At 47.0% G+C, this 25,397-nt stretch overlaps 1 protein-coding gene across 2 annotated transcripts in view; it reads left to right on the top strand.

The window, feature by feature from the left end:
- The window catches only part of MDGA2 (MAM domain containing glycosylphosphatidylinositol anchor 2), a 351,915-nt gene that overhangs the window by 234,242 nt on the left and 92,276 nt on the right, over window positions 1-25,397 (top strand). Inside the window, exons 7-8 of one of the 2 annotated variants that reach the window (XM_054161625.1) lie at window positions 4,066-4,395; window positions 22,847-23,140. In XM_054161625.1, the coding sequence (XP_054017600.1) occupies window positions 4,066-4,395; window positions 22,847-23,140 (624 nt within the window). The remainder of the gene's footprint in view (window positions 1-4,065; window positions 4,396-22,846; window positions 23,141-25,397) is intronic. The other variant, XM_054161626.1, reaches the window with a different exon arrangement.

The raw sequence follows: 25,397 nt of genomic DNA, 5'->3' as shown, positions 1-25,397 counted from the left end.
GGATGGGGTGCTTGGTTGCATGGTTTAATTGATTAGGTGGTGTTGGATGATAGGTTGGACTCAATGATCTTGAAGGTCTCTTCCAACCTGGTCTGGTCTAGTCTATTCTACTCTACTCTACTTCTATTCTATTCTATTCTATTCTATTCTATTCTACTCTACTCTACTCTATTCTAAGTTTCTCATGCAACATGTGAGGAGGTGTCCACAAGTAGTCAGACTTTATGCTGCTTTCTCCCACAGTAGAAAAAACTGCTTCATTATTAATTAAATGCTAATTTGATTCTTTTCAAAAGTTGGGAAAGTGCTAATTCAGCTTGGTATTTCCCAGCTCCAAAGAGCTGTTTTGTTCAAGGAGCTCCCGAGGAAACAAGATTGAGTCTCAATTAGCATTTTTACTGCTTGTAGAGACGCAAGGAGCTGATGGACTGTGCTTCCATGGGGTGCTTGTAGCCTCGTACATCCATTCCCATTTGGTGTGGTTACAGTTTTTATACACAGCAAGGGGAAAGCACTTGTTACCCTAAGAATGGGATCTATCTGAGACTGCACCTTGAATTCTGGGTCCAGTTTTGGGACCCTCACTCCAAGAAGGACGTTGAGATACTGGAGCCTGTCCAGAGAAAGGTAACAAAGCTGGTGAAGGGTCAGGAGAATAGGTCTGGTGAGGACCAGCTGAGGGAACTGGGGTTGTTCAGCCTGGAGAACAGGAGCCTTTACAACTCTCTGAAACCCCAGGTGGGGGTTGGTCTCTTCTCCCTAGTATCAGGTGATAAAATGAGAGGAAATGACCTGAAATTGGGCCAGGGGAGGTTTAGGTTGGATATTAGGAAAAAAAAAAGTCTTTGCTGCAAGAGTGGTCAGGCATTGGAAGAGGCTGGCCAGGGAAGTGGTGGAGTCACCATCCCTGGAGGTGTTCAAGAAAAGCGTGGACATGGCACTTTGGGACGTGGTTTAATGGCCGTGGTGGTGTTGGTTTGACTTGATGATGTTAGAGGTCTTTTCCAGCCAAAACAATTCTAGGAAGCATGGACCATCTCCTCTGACATTCAACTGAGCTCTGTGGGAGTTCCACAGGTTTGTCCTTTGATGCTTGCTTTGAACCTGGGTATTTGTTTGTAACATTTCTGCTGGGTATTCACATTGTGGGACTTTCCAGTTGGATATCACATATATAACCATCCACCCAGACTTATGCACACAGATAGCAGGGGGATAGGGATCTTGGGATTGTGTAAGTAGCATTTTATATTCAACACAGCAAAATATATGTGTGTTTGGAAGACTTAATGGCTGATGCAGAAACACTATTGCTGAAGTAAGTATCATGCAAACACTGCTTGAGAGCAATCACTTTATTGATGTAAATGGTGATGGCTTCTGGATGATTTTATGCTCATTTAAAGAGCAACAAGAAGCATCAGATAAGAGAGTTGCAGTAGAATTTTACTCTCGTGCAGTAGATCTGATAGTAAAAGATGTTGGTTTCACTGGGAAGATGGTGGGAACCTGCTTTATCAGGAAGCTTGGACTAGATCATAGAAACTTATGGTTTGGGTTGGAAGGGACCTTAAAGATCATCTAGTTCCTGCCCTCCTGCACTGCACCAGGACACCTCACACTAGTCCACAGTGCTCAAGGCCTCAGCCAGCCTGGTTTTAAGGACTTCCAGGGAGGAGGCATCCACAACCTCCCTGGGCAACCTGTTCCACCACCCTCTCTGTAAAGAATTTATTCCTAATCTCCAGTCTAAATGCAGTTCAAAGCCATTGCATCTTTCCTATCACTACAAGCCCTTGTGAAAAGTCCCTCCCCAGTTTTCTTGTAGCCCTTCAGGCACTGGAAGGCCACTACAAGGTCTCCCCAGGGCCTATTCTTCTCTGATCTCTGGAGGTCCCTTTCAAGCCCCACCATTCTGTGATTCTGTGAAATAATAGTTTTCAAGTTGCTGTGTCTCTACATGAGTGTAGGACACTCCTGAGCACTGAGTCAGCCTTTGAGATGGCCTCAAAAAGCTCCTCTGCATCTGAGTGCTTATGTGAAATCCTGAGACTTCCTGATCTGTGCTTTGCTGTGGGTTAGAGGTTTAAGTTAATTTGTATTCCAGGCATGGATGGCCTTGGATGCAGGCACAGATTGCTGGGATACACTGTGCCTCTCTAAATTATAATATTCTTTGTAGAATCACTAAGGTTGGAAAAGACCTCTAAGATCATCAGTTCCAACCTTCTAACCAACACCTCCATGATGATGTCCCAGAGTGCCACATCTTCCAACCATGGTGATTCTGTGATTCCTTCAGCTGTGTGGGCAACCTTCAGCCTCAGGCTTCTTCTGAGTATGAAATGGGTTATCCTCATCTGACAATGCCTGGTTGAGGAAGTGCAACCAAAAGGACTGTGATGATAGAATCATAGAATCATTTTGGTGAAGAGAGACCTTTATGACCATCAAGTTCAACTTTTAACCCAGGTCACCACTAAACCATGTCCCTCAACACCACATCTAAACATGTTTTAGATCCTGCCAGGGATGGTGATTGACTCTCCTGCATGGTTGCATCTCAGAAGAGCATTTTTTGGCCTTTTTTTGTTGACCATTGCCTAAAAACATACTTTCATCCCCCTCAACTTTCAGAGCTGGCAGCAGTTTTTTCACCTGAACCATGCAGCTCAGTCAGCTGCTGCTGCTGCTCAGCTGTTAGGTGGGATAAGGCACCCAGCCTCCAGGCAGCCCTGGAGATGGAAAATGGTGTGCAAACCAGGGCAGGCTGTAGCCTCAGGCATCTGCTTACCTCCTCTCACTTAAGCAGCTGGCACAAACCTGTTTTGCATGGCTGTGTTTGTTTTCACATAGATTGGAGATGACACTGTTGGTTGTATTAGTGATGTCAGGTTGATACCTCTATTTTCTAGTCTCCCAGTGTTCTGGTAGCATGGGGGTGAAGAAGGGCTTGTAAACACCTCCAGAAACAGCTAACAAACATGGAAGGCTCATGAATTATTTTGGTTACTCCGGATTAGCAGCAGCTTAGATTTTGGTGCTCTGACTTCCCTCTTCTTCATTTTGGAGATGACAAGTACTTCAGTGGTGTCCACCCTGTGATAATAATTGATCAAGAGTTGATCCTACAAAAAAAAATTGTCCGCTTTCTGAATGCGTTCATTTGCAGCTTCAGTGATCTTTCAAGCATCACAGGATGGTTTGGGTTGGAAGGAACCTTTAAAGGTCATCTAGTCCAACCCTCCTGCAGTGAATAGCAACACTTTTAACTAGATCCAGTTGGTCAACACCTTCAGCTAGGTCAGGTTGCCTAGAGTCCCAGACAACCTGATATGGAGTGGTTCCAGGGATGGGGCATCTACCATCTCTCTGGGCCACTTGGGCCAGGGTCTCACTATCTTCAGCAGGAAAAAAGTTCTTCCTTCTCTCCAGCCTAAATCTCCCTCTTTTAAGTTTAAAACCAACAGTCCTTGTCAAAGAATCAGAAAATCATAGAATTGTTGAGGTTGAAAGAGACCTTTGAGATCATCAAATCCAGCTGCTTGGCTAGAGCTCACAATCCCACCACTATGACTAAGTCACTGGCACTAAACCCCATTTGAGAGATGCATGCCTCTTAAGTGCCTCCAGGGATGGTGAGTCCACCACCTTGCTAGGCAGCCTGTTCTAGTACCTGGGAACCTTTGCTGTGAGGATTTTTCCCCTAATGTCCAACCTGAAATTACCTGGCACAACTTCAGGCCATTTACTCTTATCCTGTCACTAGTTGCATGTGAGGAGAGACCAATTCTCTGGTTCAAACTTCCTTTCAGGGAGAGAGCCAGAAGGTCTCCCCTCAGCCTCCTCTTCTGAAGATTAAACAACCCCAGTTCCCTCAGCTGCTCCCTATAAGACCTGCGTTCAAGGCCCTTCACCAGATTGCTTGCTCTGGGTTGCTAAACTCAAACATAGGCATAAAGTGAAGGGTAGGCATAAAAACAGTCTGTGCAAAATCTGGATATGCAAAATGTGTGCTTTATTACAGCAAACTTGGATTATTTTATCTTTCTTGACATCTTTCAGCCTTAAAAAAAGGACGCTTCTGGATCACACCTGACCCATACCACAAAGACGACAACATCCAGATTGGGCGAGAGGTGAAAATCTCCTGCCAGGTGGAAGCCATCCCTTCAGAAGAGCTGATGTTCAGCTGGTTTAAAAATGGACGTCCCCTGAGAAGCTCTGAGAGGATGGTCATCACACAGACTGATCCTGATGTTTCACCTGGCACCACAAACCTGGACATCATTGACTTAAAGTTCACTGACTTTGGGACATACACGTGTGTGGCGTCGCTGAAGGGAGGTGGAATATCAGATATCAGCATTGATGTCAACATCTCCAGCAGTACAGGTAAGGAGGTTGCCTTTGGTGTCAGTTTAAGTTGGATACAGTCAAGATGTGGCTTTCCTTGACTCAAGGCTACAAGGCATACACACAGAGCACTTCTCATCATGAGGGTATCATAGACTCATAGAATGGTTTGGGTTCGAAGGAACCTCTAGAAGTCATCCAGTCTAATCCCTCTACAGTCAGCAGGGATATCTGCAACTCGAGCAGCTTGCTCAGAGGCCCACACAACCTGACCTGGGATGGTTCTGGGATGGGGGCATAGAATCATAGAATTGCTTGAGTTGGAAAAGACCTCTAAGATCATTGAGTCCAACCTCAAGCCAATACCACCATGGACATTAAACCATGTCCCAAAGTGCCATGCCCACATGCTTCTTGATCACCTCCAGGGATGGTGACTCCACCACCTCCCTGGGCCACTGCGCTAGGGTTTCACCAGACTCAGCATAAAGCCTTCCTTAAATACCCAAGCAGATCCTAGATCAGTGACAGAATTGTTCTGATTAAAGGTCAGAAACTTGAGTAATTGGCACATGGTGTACTCTCCCAAGAAGACACTAATATCCAATTTACCCAGACATGTCCTTTTTTACTGTCAGAAAATTTATTGCTTCTATAAAAGGACTTTGGCCTTCATTTAGGACTTTGGGGCATCCAGCATTGTGGAAAAAAACAACTAGTAGGAAGATACTAGGAGAAACAGGATGGTGTTGTTTTACTTTAACCAAACTGAATCACAAAGTTGCAGAATGGTAGAGATCATCAAGTCCAACTCCCCTGCCAAGGCAAGTTCACCTAGAAAAGGTTACACAGGAACAGGTCTGGGTGGGTATCAAATATATCCCCTTTCTGGGAAATATATTCCCTTTCTGGGAAGCCTTTTCTAGTGTTCCAACACCCTTAAATTAAACAAGATCCTCCTCGTGTTTCGATGGAATTTCTTGCGTTTAATTTTGTGCCTGTTAACCCTTGTCCTGTCCTTGGGCACCACTGAAAAGGCTGGGCCCATCCTCCTGTTCATCTAATTGAACAGCAGGTGCTGAGGAAGCATCTCTGTTTTCTTAAAGATAGAATGATGGTTCATCGTGCTACTGCCAAGAGGCAAAAGGTTGAAGGTCTCTATTAAGTGTATTTCCAGATCAGCGATGGAAAAGTTTCTCTTTCATGGCTGGAGCCACAGCTGATATTTTAACTGATAATAGAGAGCAGGGGTAGAGTATGAATATGTAACACAATAGTGGAAATACAGAATTGTTTTTATTGGAAGAGACTTTCAAAATCAAGTCCAACCGTTAACCCAGCACTGTCAGTTCACCACTAAACAAGGTCACTCAGCACCCACATCTGCGCATCTCTTCAGTCCCTCCAGGGATGGGGACTCCACCACCTCCCGTGCATCCTGTTCCAATGCCTGACCACTCTTTCAGCAAAGACATTTTTCCTAATATCCAACCTAAATGTCCCCTTGCACAACTTCAGGCCATTTCCTCTCATTCTATCTCCTCATACCTGGGAGAAGAGATCAACTCCCAGCTCAATCCAACCTCCTTTCCTGGGAGCTGCAGACAGCAATGAGGTCTTCCCTTAGCCTCCTCTTCTCCAGTTGCTGAGTTATTGCTGGTAGATTTCTGGAGAGAAGGATAACAAAAAAAAAAGGGCATTTTTGTTTTCAGAACCTATTTTATGTTGAAATAGAGAGGGAAGTTGTGTGGCTCTTATATCTGTTCTCCACCCTGTCTTTCATATGAAGAGTTGCTATGTTTCTCAGATCCTGCTTGTTACCCACTGGGGATCGACGTTTAGAAGTAAGACAACAAAGAACACACTGGAAAACATCTTTCTAGCATGGAAGAAAGATGTTTAATAGGCATCTACTGACCCCTTTTTACCAAACACATTCAAGTTTATGCTTTCTGCTTTTGCAGAAAGATTAAAAGCACACTTTTGTCTCAAAGAGCACATCCACAGCTCTCTTCTCCAAATTTTACACCATCAGAACTGCTTTGCAATTAGATGTCCCTACTCACCACAGGGGGGCTGGACAGGATGACTCTAGAGGGTCCCTTCCAACTAGGATTCAATATCACATCTAAGTAATCCCTCTTGATACTGTTTCATGATAAATTATTGGTTAGATTCATGTAATCACAGAACGGTTTGTGTTGGAAGGGACCTTAAAGATCATCCAGTTCTAACCCCGCTGCCATGGGCAGGGACACCTTCCACTAGACCAGGTTGTTCAAGGCCTCATCCAACCTAGCCTTGAACACCTCCTGGGAAATTATAATACAAGAGCCTGCCCAACACATGGCCCTGAACACAAGGAGGACATGGATCTGATGGAACAGGTCCAGAGGAGGCCACAAAATGATCAGAGGGCTGGAGCCTAACAAAGACAGGCTGGGAAAGTTAGGATTGGTCATCCTGGAGAAGAGAAGGCTCCAGAGAGACCTTCTGCTAGCCTTCCAGTACCTGAAGGGAGTCTACAAGAAAGCTGGGGAAGGGCTGTTTCCAAGGATACGTGGTGACAAGACAAGGAACAGTGGTTTGAAACTAGAACAGAGTAGATTTAGATTGGACATTAAGAAGAAGTTCTTTAGTATGGGGGCGGTGGAACCCTGGAATGGATTATGTGGGGAGGTGGTGGAGACCTCATGCCTGGAAACGTTCAGGGTTGGACTTAATGGGACTCTAAGCAACCTGCTGTAGTTGGACATGTCCTTGCTGACTGCAAGGATTTAGGCAAGATGAACTTTGAAGGTCCCTTCCAACCCAAGGCATTTGATGAGTCAATATGCTGCTAGAAACATAGATCCCATCTGATCACCACTTTGCTTCAGACATCAGTCTGGATGGTTTGACCACTTAAAGGATTTAATGAAGAATATTATGTACACAGAGACAGGGAGACAAGACAGGCCTGAGCTAGGGTTTAAATAAGAGCTAGGAAGTAAAGCTATGTGCTTGAGATAGTGGCCACAGAAGTAAAATGGACACACGTGGAGATTCCAAACTTGCTACCTGTGCCCAGCATCAGGACAAGGGGCAACAGAAACAAATCAGAACCCAGAAGATTCCATCTGAAGGAGAGGATAAACTTTGTTGTGAGGGTGTTGGAACCCTGGAGCAGGCTGCCCAGAGAGGTTGTGGAGTCTCCTTCTCTGCAGAGATTCCAAAGCCACCTGATCATTGTGATCCTGGGCAAGCTGCTGTGGGTGCCCCTGCTTTAGCACAGGGGTTGGACTGGATGATCTCCAGAGGTCCCTTCCAACCCCCACCAGGATGGGATTCTGTGTCTCAAATTTGGGACCATCCTTATGTTTTATTTTAAAAGAACTTCTGTCTCTTTTTCTGAGTTCCTTACCCAGTGAAATGAAAGATGAAATGGTTTCAGTGGGCTTTTGAAGGTCATCACTGATTCATCAGTAATTGCTGTGGTAATTAGGAACATAAGGCCTAGGCACAATCATATCTTTCCAAATGCCAGGGTTTGCACTGGTGTATCAATGTTGTGCTGTGCCTGTCTGCTCATTTGGAGTAGAATTGTCTCTTCCTGAGATTAACGAAGTTCCTGCAGACACCTCACAGATATTACATAGGTCCTGCAGGATATTCTGCAGTCAGATTCTGCCTTTTCTCTTCCCTTGCTAGGCAGCATAATGTTCTCTAGACACCAGAATGAACATAAATCCCCTGCAGACAGACCAGAGAATGGTGCAAATACTGGAAGTCAAGTAGTTGTCATCTCTCCAACCCTCTCTTCTCATTGCTCTTTATATTCAGAGCTTTGTTATATGAACAAGGCTTCCTAATTTGGCCCCCAAAAATCAGTCAAATATCATTCTTGGTGGTTGGAAAACCTTCCCTGACAAACTATAGGTAGGATAAGAGGCTCCAGGAGAACCAACTTGGATTCTTCCCCTACTCCTTTTATGTTCCTAAGTCAAAACTAGCTTGGAAACATGTTGTAGGCACCAGATCATACTTGATTTCTCAGGCAGGAATACAGCATAGCATCTTGTTCTTATGATCTTCTCATCAACATCCTGGGTACAACAGATTGCCCAGAGATGTGGTGAAGGCCTCATCCTTGAAGACATTCAAGGTCAGACTCAGTGAAGCCCTGAGCAGACTGCTGTAGTTGGAGATGACCCTACTGACTGCAGGGGGCTTGGACAAGAAAACCTCTGAGGATCCCCCTTAACTGAAGCAATTCTGTGATTGCTTCTGGAGTCAACACTTGAAGAAGGAGGCACCTCACAGGAAAGAAGGGAGGCATTTAGGTCTTCCAGCAGATAGAAAAGGGATATGTGGCAATGCAAGCAACATGCCAGCCTCTTGGCACACTCAGCACTGCACTTATCAGGAGTATTGTTTTCCTTGACATGTTGTGCTTTCAGCATGAAAGGCAGAGATTTATGTCCTGAGTATCTTCTATAAACAGACCTGAAGTAATCCCCTCAGCAGCCTTCCACCACCACCCCACCCCTTTCCACATCTCCATAAAGTAGGTCACTGAATAGTGGGGGAAAAGAAGAAAAAATACTCAAAATGTGGAATATTTGCTCTGTAAAAAGCCCTGTCATGCAGAAAATCAACCCTGGGTAAATGTTTCTGAGACACAGGATGGCTCTTCTTGTTCTGTTTGTGGACATCTCATGGGGATTGTGAAGGCAGATGATGTTCAACAGCAACAACCCCCCCAACCCAGTTAAACAGACTCAGGGGGAGCAAAAAGAGAGAGGTGGATCAGGAGAGTGTGTTGGTCATTTTAACAGGTCTTCTGCCTTAAATATTGTATTCAAAGCCAGAAGAATAAGGCTTTGGGTGATGTATGGCCTACTCAGTCCAAAAGGGGTTCCTGCTCTATCCTCATTCTCCTCAAATCAGTACCAGTGCAGTAGGATATGTCACATCTGCCACTTCTGGCATCTTCCCTTTGCATCTTCCCCCTCAAGGTGGAGTTGAGCAGTGAGGTGAGTTCTTATTTCAAGGGGGTTGTTTTACTTCATTCTCTCAATTGCTGCTTGAAGGGTGGATGGAGGAGATGGCTGATACTCCCAGGAGGGAGGTGCTGGTGACCCTTCTTTTCCTGATGTAGTCCATTATGGTGTTTCATTCCTGCCCGGTGTGGGCACAACTAAGATCATAGAATGGATTGGGTGGGAAGGCACCTTTCAAGGTCATCTAGTCCAACCTCTCTGCAGTCAGCAGGGACATCTGCAACTGGAGCCCCTAACAACCTGGCCTGGAATGGTTCCAGAGATAGGCCAGGGTCTCACCACCCTCAGTGTGAAAAAGTTCATCCTTCCCTCCAGTCTGAATCTCCCTCTTTTAGTTTCAAACCATCACCCCTTGTCCTGTCACAAGCAGGCCCTGCTCAGAACTCTGTCCTCATCTTTCTGATAAGCCCCTATAAGCACTGAAAGGTCCCTCTGCAGCCTTCTCCAGGCTGAATAGCCCCAACTCTCTCTCAGTCAGGCTTCACAGGCTTCCTATCATTACTGTGGCCTTCTCTAGCCCCAGTCTTGGATCAGCCCAGGACACAGCTGGCTGTGAGGACACAGTGCTACCTCACATCCAGCTTTGCCCCCACCAGCACCCCCAAGTACTCCTCCACAGGGCTGCTTTCCAGCCCTTCAGCTGCCAGCTTGTGTTGATACCAGGGGTTGCCCCAACTCAAGAGTAAGACCTTGCACTTAGCCTTGTTGAACTTCATGAGGCTTACACTGGTCCCTTTGGCTGACATCTCATCCCTCAGATTTATCAACCTCAAAAATGTGTCAAACCAGACAAAGGTTTCAACCAAATTCCTCATCTGTGGGTGAACTTGAAGGTGTTCTGAATGTGTTGCACTCCATGTACCCTGGGGTATGCACATTCCAGAGGGGATATGATCTTTAGGCATCAGCACAGGGCAGACTGGGGGCCTCTGGATCTCCTGTTCCACTTCCAAGGCTGCTCATGTTGATAGGTTTGGTTGGGTTTACTTCCAGAGACTGTTTCTGATGAGCACAGCCAGCAGGTTGAGGGAGGTGATTCTCCTCCTCTACTCTGCTCTGGTGAGACCCCACCTGGAGTCTCCATCCAGTTCTGGAGCCCTTATTACAGGAAGGATCTGGAGGTGCTGGAAGGTGTCCAGAGAAGGGCCCCCAAGGATGGAGCTCCTCCTCTATAAGGACAGACCAAATGAGTTGAAGCTGTTTAGTGTGGAGAACAGAAGGCTCCAAGGAGACCTTATTGTGTCCTTCCAGTATCTGAAGGGGACCTACAAGAAAGCTGGGGAGGGACTTTTTGGGGTGAAACTTTTTAGGGTGAGACACTAGAACAGGTTGCCCAGGGAGGTGGTGGAAGCCTCACCCCTGGAGGTTTTTAAGGCCAGGCTGGATGTGGCTCTGGGCAACCTGATGTAGTGTGAGGTGTCCCTGCCCATGACAGGGGGGTTGGAACTGGATGATCCTTGAGGTCCCTTCCAACCCCAACAATTCAGTGATTGTGTGATTGTGGAGGGATCATCAATGCTGTTCCTACCTAGCCGGGGGGCCACCAGGCCCCCCGGCCTTTGTTGTCACCACCACCATCACCCAGTGTGCACCATGGGCACTCACCAGTGATGAGAGGAGGATCCTCCAGCCCAGATGGGCTCAGCTTGGGGCTGCTGCCGTTCCTGGTGGGGATTAAATAGGGCAGTGGGTGGGGAGGGCCAAGTGGCCACACCTGGGGTGGGAGGAGACTCCAACAGAGCCCAGGTGCTCTGGGATTTGAGGGGAAAAAGGGGCAAAATGGGGCTGGTGAGGGACTTTTAGGGTGTCAGGTAGTGATAGGATTAGGGGCAATGGAAAAATAATAGAAATGGGTAGATGCTGTGATTCAAACAAGTGTAAATGAGGCTCTATCCTCCTTGCAGGATGATGAGGGCTTCCTTGTTAAGCTAATCAGCTGTCTCTTAAACAATGAATTAATTAAACATCCAGGGTGATGTGTTAGGACATGTGGCCTTGGTCTATTTGTGAAATATGTGTCCTCTGGTCATCTTGTCTTCCTTTGATGTTACATTACGGAGACCTTCATTCTCATTCTCAGTGTTTATTGAAATCACACCACTGCCTCTTTGCATGATGAAGAAAATGGGGTTTGGGAGATAATTAGTGGCCCAATTATGATATCTTTGTAAACCTTAAGCACTGTCCAGGGTGATCATTTGCACAAAACCCTCGTGAGATACCAGTAAATGGATAGACGTGGCCTTATGGCAGTAAATTGATTGGGTTGTTTCTGAGCCATTATCTTTGGGATTTATCTCTGACAGAAAGAAGTGACCAGAAGGGAGAGAGAAATGCTGGATTTTGTTCAAGAGCTTTTCCTTTTTATTTCCATTTTAGTGCTTCATGTGCAGAGAATTTTTTCTTAGTTCTGTTTCTGGGAGCTGCTGTCCCTTCCCATCACATCTCTTGGAAACCTCCTTGGCTTCCTGCTCCTGCAAGGCTGGGGGTGAGGATGGGTAACCTCCTGCTCTGCAAGCCCTTCTCTCCCCAGCATTGGGTTCCTGGTGAAGGATCTGGAGAACAGGTCTGGTGTCAAGCAGCTGAGGGAACTGGGGCTATTCAGTCTGGAGAAAAATATGTTGAGAGGAGACCTCATCACTCTCTACAGCTCCCTGAAAGGAGGTTGCAGTGAGGTGGGGCTTGGTCTCTTCTCCCTGCTATCAGGTGGTAGAATGAGAGGAAATAGCCTGAAATTGTGCCAGGGGAAGTTTAGGTTGGATATTAGGAAAAATTTCTTTCCAGAAGGAGTGATCAGGCATTGGAACAGGCTGCCCAGGGAGGTGGTGGAGTCACCATTCCTGGAAGTGTTCAAGAAATGTGTGGACATAGCACGTGGGGACATGGTTTAATGGCCATGGTGGTGTTGGGTGGATAGTTGGACTCAATGATCTTAGAGAGCTTTTCCAGGTGAAACAATTCTATGATTCTGTGACTTAGACATCCTCTTTATTTGCCATGTATTGCAGAGTCTGTTTTATCATAGAATCATGGAATGGTTTGGGTTGGAAGGGACCTTAAAGAGCATCTAGTTCCAACCCCCTGCCGTAGGCAGGCATACCCTCCACTAGACCAGTTTGCCCAAAGCCCCATCCAGCCTGGCCTTGACCACCTTCCAGGAGGGGGCATCCAAGACCCAAGCAATCTATTCCAGTGTCTCAGCACCACTTTCACTGTGTTTCTTCCTAATATCCAGTCTAAATCTCCTGTCTTCCAGCTCTTTTATTCTTCTCTGGAGGGCTGTGGAATCAGCTCATCATCTAATGTTGCATATGGCTCATGGAGCTCCTCAGCATGACTCCTGTGAGATCACTGAAAGCTAATTTGGCTAATTTGCTGCTGGCTGTGAATGTTCTGGGTTTAAAATTTGTCTCTTCAGAGGCTGATGGTGTTTTACAGTGTTACCAGAGATGCATTTTGCCTGGAAAACACCTTTAAGATCATCAAGTCCAACCATTAACCCAACACTGCCAGGTCACCACTAAACCATGCATCTCCAGTAACACTCTGAAAGGTCTAATCTCATTTCTTGGCTCTAGTAACACTAAGACACATCTGCCTCAGGAGCAGTTTAGCACAAAAAAAAAAGAAAGAAAGAGAACATGAGTACAGTGATAGCTTCTGCCATCTGACCTTAGAATCATAGAATCATAAAATCAACAAGGTTGGAAAAGACCTCAAAGATCATCAAGTCCAACCTGTCACCCAAGACCTCATGACTAGACCATGGCACCAAGTGCTACATCCAATCCCCTCTTGAACACCTCCAGGGATGGTGACTCCACCACCTCCCTGGGCAGCACATTCCAATGGCTAACAACTCTCTCTGTGAAGAACTTTCTCCTCACCTCGAGCCTAAACTTCCCCTGGCACAGCTTGAGACTGTGTCCTCTTGTTCTGGTGCTGGTTGCTTGGGAGAACAGACCAATCCCCTCCTGGATGCCACCACCCTTCAGGTAGTTGTAGAGAGCAATAAGGTCTCCCCTGAGCCTCCTCTTCTCCAGGCTAAACAACCCCAGCTCCCTCAGCCTCTCCTCATAGGGCTTGTGCTCATGGTCTCTCCCCAGCCTCGTGGCCCTTCTCTGGACACATTCAAGACCCTCAATGTCCTTCTCAAACTGAGGGGCCCAGAACTGGACACAGGACTCAAGGTGTGGCCTAACCAGTGCAGAGTACAGGGGCACAAAGACTTCCCTGTTCCTGCTGGCCACACTATTCTTGATGCAGGCCAGGATGCCATTGGCCTTCTTGGCCACCTGGGCACACTGCTGGCTCATGTTTAGGTGGCTGTCAATCAGCACCCCCAGGTCCCTTTCTGTTTGGCAGCTCCCCAGCCACTGTGACCCCAGCCTGTAGCTCTGCATGGGGTTGTTGTGGTCAAAGCGCAGCACCCGGCACTTGGACTTGTTGAATGTCTGTTGGACTCTGCCCATCAGTGACTTTAGGCAGCAAAGGTTGTCTCAGACCATTCTATTTAAGGGCCAGGAGAGGAATATATCAACAGTAGCCCTGTTTTTTTTTGTGTGTGCTTCTGCCAGTTTTAAAGGCTAATCATGGAATTATGGAATGCTTGGTTTGGATCAGACCTTGAAGAAGTTCCAACTTCCCCTCCATGGCAAGGGACACCTCCCACTAGACCACACTGATCGAGGTCCCATCTGACCTGACCTGGAACACCTCCCAGGAGGGGGCATCCACAACCTCCCTGGGCAACCTATTCTAGTGTCTCACTACCCTGACTGTAAAGAATTTCTTCCTAATATCATGTTTAAATCTCCCCTTTTTCACCTCAAAGCCATTGTTCCTTGTCCTGTCACCACAGGCCCTTGTAAAAAATCCCTTCTCATCTTTCCTGTAGGCTCCCTTCAGGTACTGGAAGGCTGCTTTAAGATCTCCCTGGAGCCTTCTTTTCTCCAGGCTGAACAGCCCAAACTCTCTCAGCCTGTCCCCACAGGGGAGGTGCTCCAGCTTTCTGATCATCTTTGTGGCCTCCTCTGGACCCACTCCAGCAGTCTGCTATCCTTCTTGTGTTGGGTTGATGGTTTTAAAGCAGGTGCTGCTTTAGTGTTGCTCATGCTTTGTTTTTGCAAGTGATAGCGCTCCACATTAGGTAGCGGATTTAACTATTAAGAGCAGTAACTTACTCTTTCAGCCACTTGCTGTGTGAATAAGGTAATATTTGTTGGTACCAACACAGGACTTAGCTAATTTATCATTCTGGACAAGCAGGAGAAGAATTGACCTTTCATTGTAGCAGATTCTGTAGATGGTCCTGCAGGAGACATGCAGATGCCTCATCCAGGAAGCTTGAGCCCCTCCAAGCTCTGCTTGTACCACAGCAGCATCTGCTGGGAGAGGGAGGATAGCACAGTTGGCAGCATCCTGGTACAGCTGACAATGCCCCTCCACGGCCAGCAGCACCCCAAAACAGTTGGCAGCACCTCGGTATGGCTGGCAATGCCTTGCTCATTTCTCCTTGCTTGGCTGACACCCATCTCTGCTTGTCCCACTGGCTGCACCTTTGGTAGCACACACATATTCATGCACCTCTGCTCATGTACCTTTCTCATGCACTGTAGCTTGTGCCCCCTTGGTCACCTACTTCTGATGATTCATCTTTGCTTGTCCACCCTTGCCCAGACATCCTTCCTCTGTTGTTGCTCTCCACAACTCTCAGTGAGAAGGTTGAAATGAGGTGGGGGTTGGTCTCTTCTCCCAAGGAGCAACTGATAAGACAAAAGGAAATAGCCTCAAGTTGCACCAGGGGAGTCTTAGGTTGGACATGAGAGTGGTGAAATACTGGAAAAGGTTGCCCAGAGATGTGGCTGAAGCCCCATCATGGAGACATTGAAAGTCAAACTTGATAGGGTCCTGAACAACCTGCTCTAGTTGGCAGTGTCCCTGTTCACTTCAGGAGAGTTGGGCAAGATAACCTTTGAGAGTCCCTTCCAACCAGATTCATTCTCTGATTCTGTGGCATAAGGAACAATTTCTTCCCCAGTAGAGTTGCCAAGCCCTGAAACAGGCTGCCAAAGGCAGTGGTGGATTCCCCATCCTGGAGGGGTTTCGAAGATGTGAAGATGTGGTGCTGAGGGACATAGTTTAGTGGTGACCTGGCAGTGGTGGGTTAATCATTGGACTTGATGATCTAAAAGGTCTTTTCCAAACATAATGATTCTACATCTCTACACCCTTACTCCTGCAGACTTGCTGGGGCTTCTTCCACAAAAGACTCAGCCTGCTGGTCCTGGGATCTCCATAGATCTTGGGTTGTAGTAAGGGAAGAAAGCTTCAAATGTCTATTTCCTTCTCTAGTCTCTAGCTCGCCTATCTCCATCCTTCCCCATCTTGCTGATTTCTCTGTGGACATTGCATTGATCTGAGCTTCTTTTGCAGCTTTTTTTTTAGCTTTATTGTTTATGAACACAAGACACACATGATCAGGCTGCCAGTGCCTGTCACTTGGTGTCTCTCAATCCCCCACAGCCCCCGCTGTTTTCTGACCCTGTAGCTAATTTAAGCCAAATCTGACGGCAGACTAAACACCTCAGACATAATTAAGTACCTCTGAGTTTGTGCAAATAAATAAGTGGGTAGAAAAAAGGGAAACCCCACCAAAACTGCTCCCTGAGCAAAGATCCATTGCTGCCCTTCTGTCTGAATAGAATCATAAAATGGATTGTGTTGGAAAGGACCTTTGAAGGTCATGTAGTCCAACCCCCCTGCAGTCAGCAGGGATGTCTGCAACCACACCAGGCTGCTCAGAGCCCCAAAAATCCTGACCTGCAAGGCTTCTAGGGATGGGGCTTCTACCACCTCTCTGGGCAACCTGGGACAGGGTCTCACCATCCTCAGTGTGAAAAAAGTTCCTCCTTTTCTCCAGTCTGAATCTCCCTTTTTTTAGTTTCAAACCCATCACTCTTTGTCCTGTCACAACAGGTCCTGCTCAAAACTCTGACCACAGATTTCTGATCAGCCCCTTGAAGCTCTGGAAGGCCACCAGAAGGCCTCCCTGGAGCCTTCTCTCCTCCAGGCTGAACAGCCCCAGCTCTCAGCCTGGCCTCACAGCAGAAGGCTTTCAGCCCTCCCATCATTGCTGTGGCCTCCTCTGGCCCCACTCCAACAGGTCCATGTCTCTCCTGTGCTGAGAACTCCAGAACTGGCCCTGGCATTGCAGGTGGAGTCTCAGCAGAGAGAGCAGAGGGGCAGAATCCCCTCCCTCTACCTGCAGCCCACTTTGCTGGGGATCAATCCAGGACATGTCTGGCTCTGGGCTGTGAGTGCCTGGTGCTGGCTAATGTCCAGCTTCTCACCACTCAAGTTCTTTTCTAGAGGGCTGCTCACCAGCCCTTCATCCCTCAGCCTGAATTATTACCTGCCATTGCTCCAATCCCAGTCCAGAACCTTGCTCTTGTCCTTAAATTAATGATAATCATAGAATCATAGAATGCATTGAATTGGAAGAGACCTTCACAGGTCATCTAGTCCAACCCCCAATTGCATCAGACAGTAGACAATCAGCATCCATATTATGTAGGATCTACAGCCACTGTGGTAGGGACAGAGAAATAGTTGGTGGGAGCTGGGAGACACTTGTGTTGGGCACTCTGTCGAATGCAATAGATGAAATCTGCAGCCAGCTTCTTTATTTACTTCACTATCCATCAGATGACCTCTTTTGACAGATTCCTCCTCCCTCCTCTCTCCCTTCTCTCTTTCCAGTAACAAGACCCTTAACAAAGGCAGCAAAGCATCCTAATCTCTTAGCTGGCTCACAACATGACCCATCCTGGTTGTGTTGCAGATATGCCATGAGAGAAGAGGAGTCAGGGTATCTGAAGATATCATTCCATCTGGGGCACTGATCCAACCTATCTTATCAGCCTGCCTGCAGGACCTCCTGCTCTGTGGCCCTTATCTTGGCAGGGTGCAGGTTCTGCAGTGCTGTTATCTCTGATTTTCAGAAGGAAAACTGAGTTATGGAGAGACTCAATGATGTGCATACAGTTGCACAGGACCTTTTTGGCATGCATCATATTTCTTTCCAAAAAGTTCATGTCCTCTGCCATTTCCTCTACTTCTCAGATGTCTCTAGAAGCAATGTGGGCATGAGAAGCAGGGTTCTTTATTAGAATCAGAATCATACAATCATACAATTGTTTCAATTGGGAAAGATCTCTAAGATTGTTGAGTCCAATCATCAAGCCAAGACCACCATGACCATTAAACCAAGTCCCAAAATGCCATGTCCACACATTTCTTGAACTCCTCCAGGGATGGTGACTCCACCACTCCCCTGGGCAACCTATTCTTGGTTTCTTCCTGATATGATTCATAGTCTGCTTTGAGTGTCCCCTGCCTCACAGTCTGGGATATTGTTCTCGACAGGCTCACACAGCTGGTGCCTTCCTGCATCCTCATGATGTGGCTGTATGGGGAGCAAGACTTCATGATACCCTAGTTACAGTCATACATCTCTGCACACATTCCTCTCATGGAAAAAGAATGCCATCGTGGTGGGGTTGGAAGGGACCTCTGGAGATCATTCAGTCCAAACCCCTCGCTCAAGCAGGGGCAACCACAGCAGCTTGCTCAGGATCATGATATCCAGCTAGCTTTGGAATCTCTCTGGAGAAGGAGACTCCACAACCTCTCTGGGCAGCCTGCTCCAGGGCTCCAGCATGCCCACACCAAACAAGGCCTTCCTCCTGTTCAGATAGAACCTCCTGGGTTTTAATTTGTGCCTATTGCCCCTTGTCCTGTTGCTGGGCACCACCAACAGGAGTCTGGCCCCATCCTCTAGTTCTTGCTGAACATTGGTCAGATCCCCTCTGGGGCTGCTGTTCTCCAGGCTCAACAGCCCCAAGTTTCTCAGGCTTTCCTCCTCACAGAGATGTTCCAGCCCCCTTAGCATCAGCATAGTCTCCACTGCACTGTCTCCAGTAGTTCCCTGTCTCTTTTGAACTGGGGACTCCAGAACTGGACTCAGGATTCCAGATGTAGCCTCACTAAGGCAGAGCAGAGAGGGAGGAGAACAAGGTGATCTTTAAGGTTCTTTGCTACACCAACCATTGAGTGTATGATTCTTCGAGTCAACAGTGCTTTAGGCTCCTCCACAATAGCTAGCAGACCTCCTCCTTCTTGACAGCAGGTATTTTGTTTGAGGGCTATAACTCCCTGGTCTTGACCTCACAGTTCTCACGGTCAATGAATCTGTGAGACAGCAGAAGGTTGTGTTTTTCCAGGGCAGCTGGAGGTGCCAGAGGGACAGGGAGCAAGAGAAGTGCTACCAGAGTGCCTAAAGCATCCCCACCAACTGAGACATGCTTTGATCAAAGCACATTCACAGCAGGGAACAGATCTACTGCCCAGAGGAAGAAGGAACAATACACATGTTGTTTTACTGATCCAGGCAGATCTGTTGTATCATTTCAACTAAGCTGAGAGGCCAAAAACCAGGTGAGCTGGAAAACATCTTCAGAAGGAAGCTCCTTCCTTCCTGCAGGCAGGGCACAATGTGCTTTCAAAGCTTCTCTTTAAATTCTATTGTCCTCCTTGGAACACCATTTTCATCCCAATTTACTCTGTGCTTTCATAGAGCTTTTCCTTAGGAAGGAGCTGTTTGGTGGCTATTTGATGTGCTCACTTTCAGGAGACAAAGTGGAGGAGTCCCACCAAAAGCACCTGGCAGATAGAAGTCCAAAAAGAATGCTATAGACTACACAGCAAAAACATGGAATATAGGAATGAGGGAGAGGGAATCATAGAATCATGGAATTTTTTTAGTTGGAAAAGACCTGAAATATCATCCAGTCTAACCATCTACCCAACACCACTATTTCCATTAACAGTGTCCCAAAGTGCCATGTCCACAAGGGCATATATGCTGATGGAGAAATGCAAGCAGAGTAGCCTGTAGAATCCCAGAGCAGAGCTCATCTGTCATTTCTTTATCATCCCTGTCCACCTTCAGCACACTTTTCCCTCTGTATTTTCTTTCTGAGCTCTGGTAGAGCTCTGACAAGGCTGCTTTCACAGCTTTGGATCTATCAAGGGACAGGGGCAGGGTTGGCTACAAGTGCCACAGATTCTCCATGAACCCTCTGCCTTCCCAAATGGAAGAAAAAGGGAGGACAGCAGAGAAACTGATGGACTGGGAAAGAAACTCAGCCAGCTGGGACAGAAAGAACAAACTCATGGAATATAGACACAGAGACACAAACCAAGAGCAAACCCATTGTCCTGATGGCAATGACAGCACCCCTAGCACCACTGATCCTGGGGACAAGCACTGGGTAAGTCCCAGACTGGATTCAGCAGCAGATGGGAACTGGAGTCAGGAGCTGGATTCTGGAACAAGGTTCAGGAACAGAGGGATTGGGATGAAAGACAGAAGGAACAGAATCCTCCTGGGACACCAGCTAGGGAAAAAGAGGCTTGACTGTGGGAATGGCTCAGCTGTCTCCTGAAGATACCCTCCATGGAACGCAATCCCCTCTTGGGCAGTTGAGGGCCATTTGTCCTAGCTACTCCTCTCCACAGGTGCCACATCTGCCTTCCTGTCCCCCAAGGTGGGGCACAAGCTATGGCAGTGTTCCTGGTGTGCAGAGGAGCAAGTCTCAGGCAAAGGCTTTCTGCCACCCGGCCCTTGGCAGGACATCTCCCCATCAGCTTCTCCCTAGCTGTGCAAACCTGTCCTGAACTTCAAAATGAGCCCTAGTGAGCAGCAAGTGAGCTGGGAATGCACTGAACTCAGCAGAATTAGTGCTGATCTACCTCTAACTGGGACATTACCACCCTCCCTTTGCTGAGGTGGACCATCTCATGTCCTGCAGCCCTTCCTCACCAGGGTATTTTCGGCATTGTCATGGTGTGGTTCTCTAGGCTCCTTCCAAGTCATCCAAGACTCTCATGCTTAGGACATGCTGTGGCTCACAGAAACATAAGTGAAAAATAGGAATGACTTATTAATGTTGGGAATGTCTTACTAAGCATTCCCTTTCTTTGTGTGTGTGTGTGTGTGTGTGTGTGTGTGTTTTTCTTCTAAAAGTATAAAATATTTTATCCTTTACTCTCCTGTAGGAAAACAAAACAAAGCAAAACAACCAACCAACCAAAACCCCACAAAAACCCCAACCCCCCAAGATTATTTCCACTTTTACTTGTCCCACCAGATTCAGAAGGAGCTATTAAAGCTTTCAAAACAGCTGAAACCAGCCTTTTGGAACCTGTGAAAGCCCATGATTGAAAGTCTGATTCCTAGCAGGCTTGTCTGGTCTGCAGACACAGGGTAGATCCCAGGGGAAAACTGGAATGGTTCCTCACTGGTACAAGTCTGTTGTTTCTGTCTCCAGGGTCCTTAAAATAGTTACTTGGACTATTTTTTCTTGTAGCAAAGAGTTATGGTGCAGGATGTATTTTGTCATTCTTGGCATTGGCTCTGGGGACACCTTCTTGAGGCCTTTCAGCACTGAAAGAGGATGGGAAGAATGATAGCAGACTTCTTATCAGGACCTGTTGTGACAGGACAGGTGGTGATGATTTAAACTAAAGGAAGGAGGCTTAGACCACATCTAAGGAAGAAATTCTGATGCTTAGTGTGGTGAGACTGTGGCCCAGGTTGCCCAGAAAGGTGGTAGCTGCCCCATCCCTGGAACCATTCCAGGTCAGGTTGTTTGGGGCTCTGAGCAACCTGCTGTAGTTGTAGATGTCCTTGCTGACTGCAGGGAGGTTGGACTTAGATGACCCTTGGAGCGTGCTGCCCAGGGAGGTGGTGGAGTCACCATCACTGGAGGTGTTCAAGAGGGGATTGGATGTGGCACTTGGAGCCATGGTTTAGTTAGTCAGGAGGTGTTGGGTGATAGGTTGGACTTGATGATCTCTGAGGTCTTTTCCAACCTTATTGATTCTATGACCTTTAAAGGTCCCTTCCAACCCAAACTATTCTGTGATTCTACAATTCTATGACTCTATGATAAATTGGAGAGACAGTTAGAAAGACTCACTCCTGGAAGGCTGTGGAGAGGAAGAAGATGTGTTCTTGGTCATCACCAACTCTCTTTACTGTAGTACCAGGGGGCCAACTCTTACTGGAAGCAGTTGTTCCCATATTCCTTCTGGATTAGTTAGCACACCAAAAACCCCAACAGTTTGATAGAAATATACCAACAAGCCTTGGGTTTCATATCTTGAGTACAGAGCTGACTGTAAAATCATACAATCATAGAACTGCTTTGGTTTAAAATGCCCTCTAAGGCCATCGAGTCTAATCATCAACCCAACAACACCACAGCCATTAAACCATATCCCCAAATGCCATGTCCACACATTTCATAAAGACCTGATTGAGGGATTTAGCAACAAAAGCTTGTAAAAAAGGGGAATCATAACTTGCAGTGACAAAGTGTTGGCTGTGACCTGTGTACACATGCTGGTGTACACCAGTATGCCACATTGGTACATCAGAGATGCACTGTGACTCAAATAAGTGTCACAGCTGGGGCTCTTAAATCTTGTCTTCTCCATTTCAGGCAGCTGAGGACCTTGTCTCCTAAATGCAGTAGCAGTACAGTCTTTCAATACTGTGCAGCTATCTTTTCTTAAAGGCACAGCCTAAACTGTCACAATCAACTCGCTGCTCTCTGTGTATAAACTCATTCTTCATGTAGAGTTGTCTTTGCTAGCCACAAAGCCACTTAATGTCAACAGCAGCTCCCTTGGGGCCTGCATGTGCCCAGGTGGTCAAGAAGGCCACAAGCATCCTGTTCTGGATCAGCAATGGTGTGGCCAGCAGGACCAGGGAAGGGATTGGCCCTGTGTACTGGGTACCAGTGGGGCCACACCTTGAATACTGGGTTCAGTTTTGAACCCCTCACTCCAACAATGACATTGAGGGGCTGGGGTGTGTCCAAAGAAGGGCAATGAAGCTGGTGAGGGATCTGGAGAAAGGTCTGGTGAGGACCCTGGGTTTGTTTAGTCTGGAGAACAGGAGGTTGAGGCTGCTGGCTCTCTACATCTCCCTGAAATGACACTGGGGTTTGGTGGGATTAGGTCTCTTCTCCCAAGGAAAAAGTGATGGGACAAGAGGAAACTGCCATAAAATGCACCAGGGGAGGTTTAGATTGGACATGAGGAACGATTTCTTCCCCAAAAGTGTTCTTAATCCTGGAACAGGCTGCCCAGGGCAGTGGTGGATTCCCTGTCCCTGGATTGGTTTCAAAGATGTGGTGCTGAGGGACATGGTTTAGTGGTGACCTGGCACTAATGGGTTAACAGCTGGATTTGATGATACTGAAGGTCTCTTCCAACGCAAACCATTCCATGATTCCAGGAGTCCATGATTCTATGAGTCCATGATTCTGTCTCTCCAGAATGCTAATTGTTGAACTGTCTCTTTTTGTCTCTTGAAGTCCCACCCAATTTGACTGTTCCTCAAGAAAAGTCACCCCTGGTTACCCGGGAAGGGGACACAATCGAGCTGCAGTGCCAGGTGACCGGGAAGCCCAAGCCCATCATTCTGTGGTCCCGAGCTGACAAGGAGGTGACGATGCCAGACGGGGGGATGCAGACAGAGAGCTATGATGGGATCCTGAGGATAGTGAACGTGTCCAGGGAGATGACGGGGACCTACAGGTGCCAGACCAGCCAATACAATGGGTTTAATGTGAAACCCAGAGAAGCCTTGGTCCAGCTGATTGTACAGTGTAAGTAGACCCTGATTTTCTTTCCTTGTGGTTTTGCTGACACAAAGAAATGTCTTTCATTCTCTCCTAAATATGCTGAAGGAAATCTTGTGGATGTTGTATTTTTCTTGCCACGACCTTTGAGTCTGAGGTTCTGTTATTTTCATGTAAATTAATAGGAGTCTCATTTGGATTCTAAAAGAAGTGTGAAGCAATCATTGTGTTCCCAATGCTGGGTTTTTTGGTCTTTTTTGTTTGTTTGGGGGTTTTGTTTGTTTGTTTGTTTGTTTGTTTGTTTGTTTTGGTCAGGCATTGAAGTAGGTTTCCCCAGAGGGTGGTGGAGTCACCATCCCTGGGGGTGTTCAAGAAATGTGTGGACATGGCACTTGGGGACATGGTTTAATGGCTGTGGTGGTCTTAGGTTGACAGTTGGACTTGATGATCTAAGAGGTCTTTTCAAGGATCCTGGGCTGTGAAACTGGATTGAAGAACACAGGGATGGGGATGAAAGGCAGAAGGGATGGATTCCTCCTGGGACACCAGCCAAGGAAGAAGAGGTTTGGCCCTGGAGATCCCTCAGCTTGCTCCTGAACATGTCATCCATGGGCCCCTGAGGGTCACCTGTCCTGGCCACTCCTCCCTGTTTGTGCCACCTCTGCCTTCCTGCCACCCAATCTGGGGCACAAGCTATGGCAGTGCTCTTGGTGTGCAAAGGAGCAAGTCTCAGCCAGAGGCTTTCTGCAGCCCAGCCCTTGGCAGGAACCTTCCCCATCAGCTTCTCCCTGCTAGCAGCATCCCTTGGCTGTGCAAACCTGCCCTGACCTTCAGAAAGTGCCTCAGTGAGCAGAAACTGAGCTGGGAACTCACAGCACTGACCGTAATCACTTTTGGTTCCAGCTGCCAAATTTTATGGCAGATTTGCTTTTAACAATGCACAGCAGAAGTGACTTCATTTGGCGCCTCCAGGGATCAGATGCTGCCATATCTCCAGTTATTGCTAATAATCAACTGATTTGTTTTTCCCAAGGTCTGTTGTGTAACAAATTATTGATGCACTCAATTACATGTTGCGGTATCTGCAGTTATTTTATCAGAGCTATTTGTTGATGTTCTGGCAGAGATTTGTTTTATCAAAGCATCCTTCTGGCCCAGCCAGCAGTCATGTGGATTGGTGACATCAAGATTCTTCCAAGGGTCAAGGCTGCAGACAAGCTGGAGCCTTCTTAAATGGGTTCCTCTTATGAGGAGAGACTGAGGAAGCTGGGGTTGTCTATTATGGAGAAGGGGAGGCTGAGTGGAGACCTCATTGCTCTCTACAACTCCCTGAAAGGAGATTGGCATGAGGTGGGAGTTGGTCTCTTCTGCATAATATCAGGCGATAGAACTAGAAGAAATGGCTGAAATTGTGCCAGGGGAGGTTCAGGTAGGACATTAGGAACTATTTCTTTCCTGCAAGAGTGGTCAGGCATTGGAACAGGCTGCTCAGGAAGGGGATGGGGTCCTTATCCCTGGAAGCGTTCAAGAAATGTGTGGACATGGCAAGTTGGGATACAGTTTAATGGCCATGATGGTGTAGGGTTTTGATGGTTGGACTCAATGGTCTTAGAGGTCTTTTCCAACTGAAACAATTCTATGATTCTCTTGGTTGTGGGTTCATATGCATTAGGACTAATTTCACTGTATGTAAATGAGGATCAGAGGTGTCTTTGGCTCCATCTCCAGGGACTGCAGAAAATGACTTAAAACACCTTCTGAATAAAGCACTTCTGAAGTCACACCTTGAATCCTTCAGTTTTGGGCCCCTCTCTCCAAGGGCACTTCCAGAGAAGCTGGTAAAGGGTCTGGAGGATGTATCTTGTGAGGAGTGGCTGAAGGAACTGGGGCTCTTCAGCTCAGAGAAGAGTAGACTGAAAGGAGACTTGATGATCTTTGACATCTCTTCCAACCTTGGTGATTCTGTGAGACCTTCTTGCTCTCCTTGAGTGGAGGCTGGAGTAAGGTGGTGGTTGGTCTCTTTTCTGAAGTAACAAGTGACAGGCAAGAGGAAATGGCTTCAAGTTATGCCAGGGCAGGTTCCTCAGGCTGTAAACCAGACCCTTCTGAACCCAGTGGGATGACTCCTTTTGACCCAAACATCTGGTGGCTGATTGCTTTTTTTACTATTGTAAAATACTTTTCTGGTGAAAAAAAGAAGAAATAAAAAATAAGCACAGTTCTTCTTAAATGTATTTTTAGTGATGCATTAGATGCAGCATTTCACATTCTGAAAGAGAAGAGA

The sequence above is a fragment of the Dryobates pubescens genome, chromosome 5 (assembly GCF_014839835.1).
Source record: "Dryobates pubescens isolate bDryPub1 chromosome 5, bDryPub1.pri, whole genome shotgun sequence".
Lineage (NCBI taxonomy): Eukaryota > Metazoa > Chordata > Aves > Piciformes > Picidae > Dryobates > Dryobates pubescens.
The sequence above is the reverse complement of the archived record's forward strand: the minus strand, read 5'-3'. Positions and strand labels throughout refer to the sequence as shown.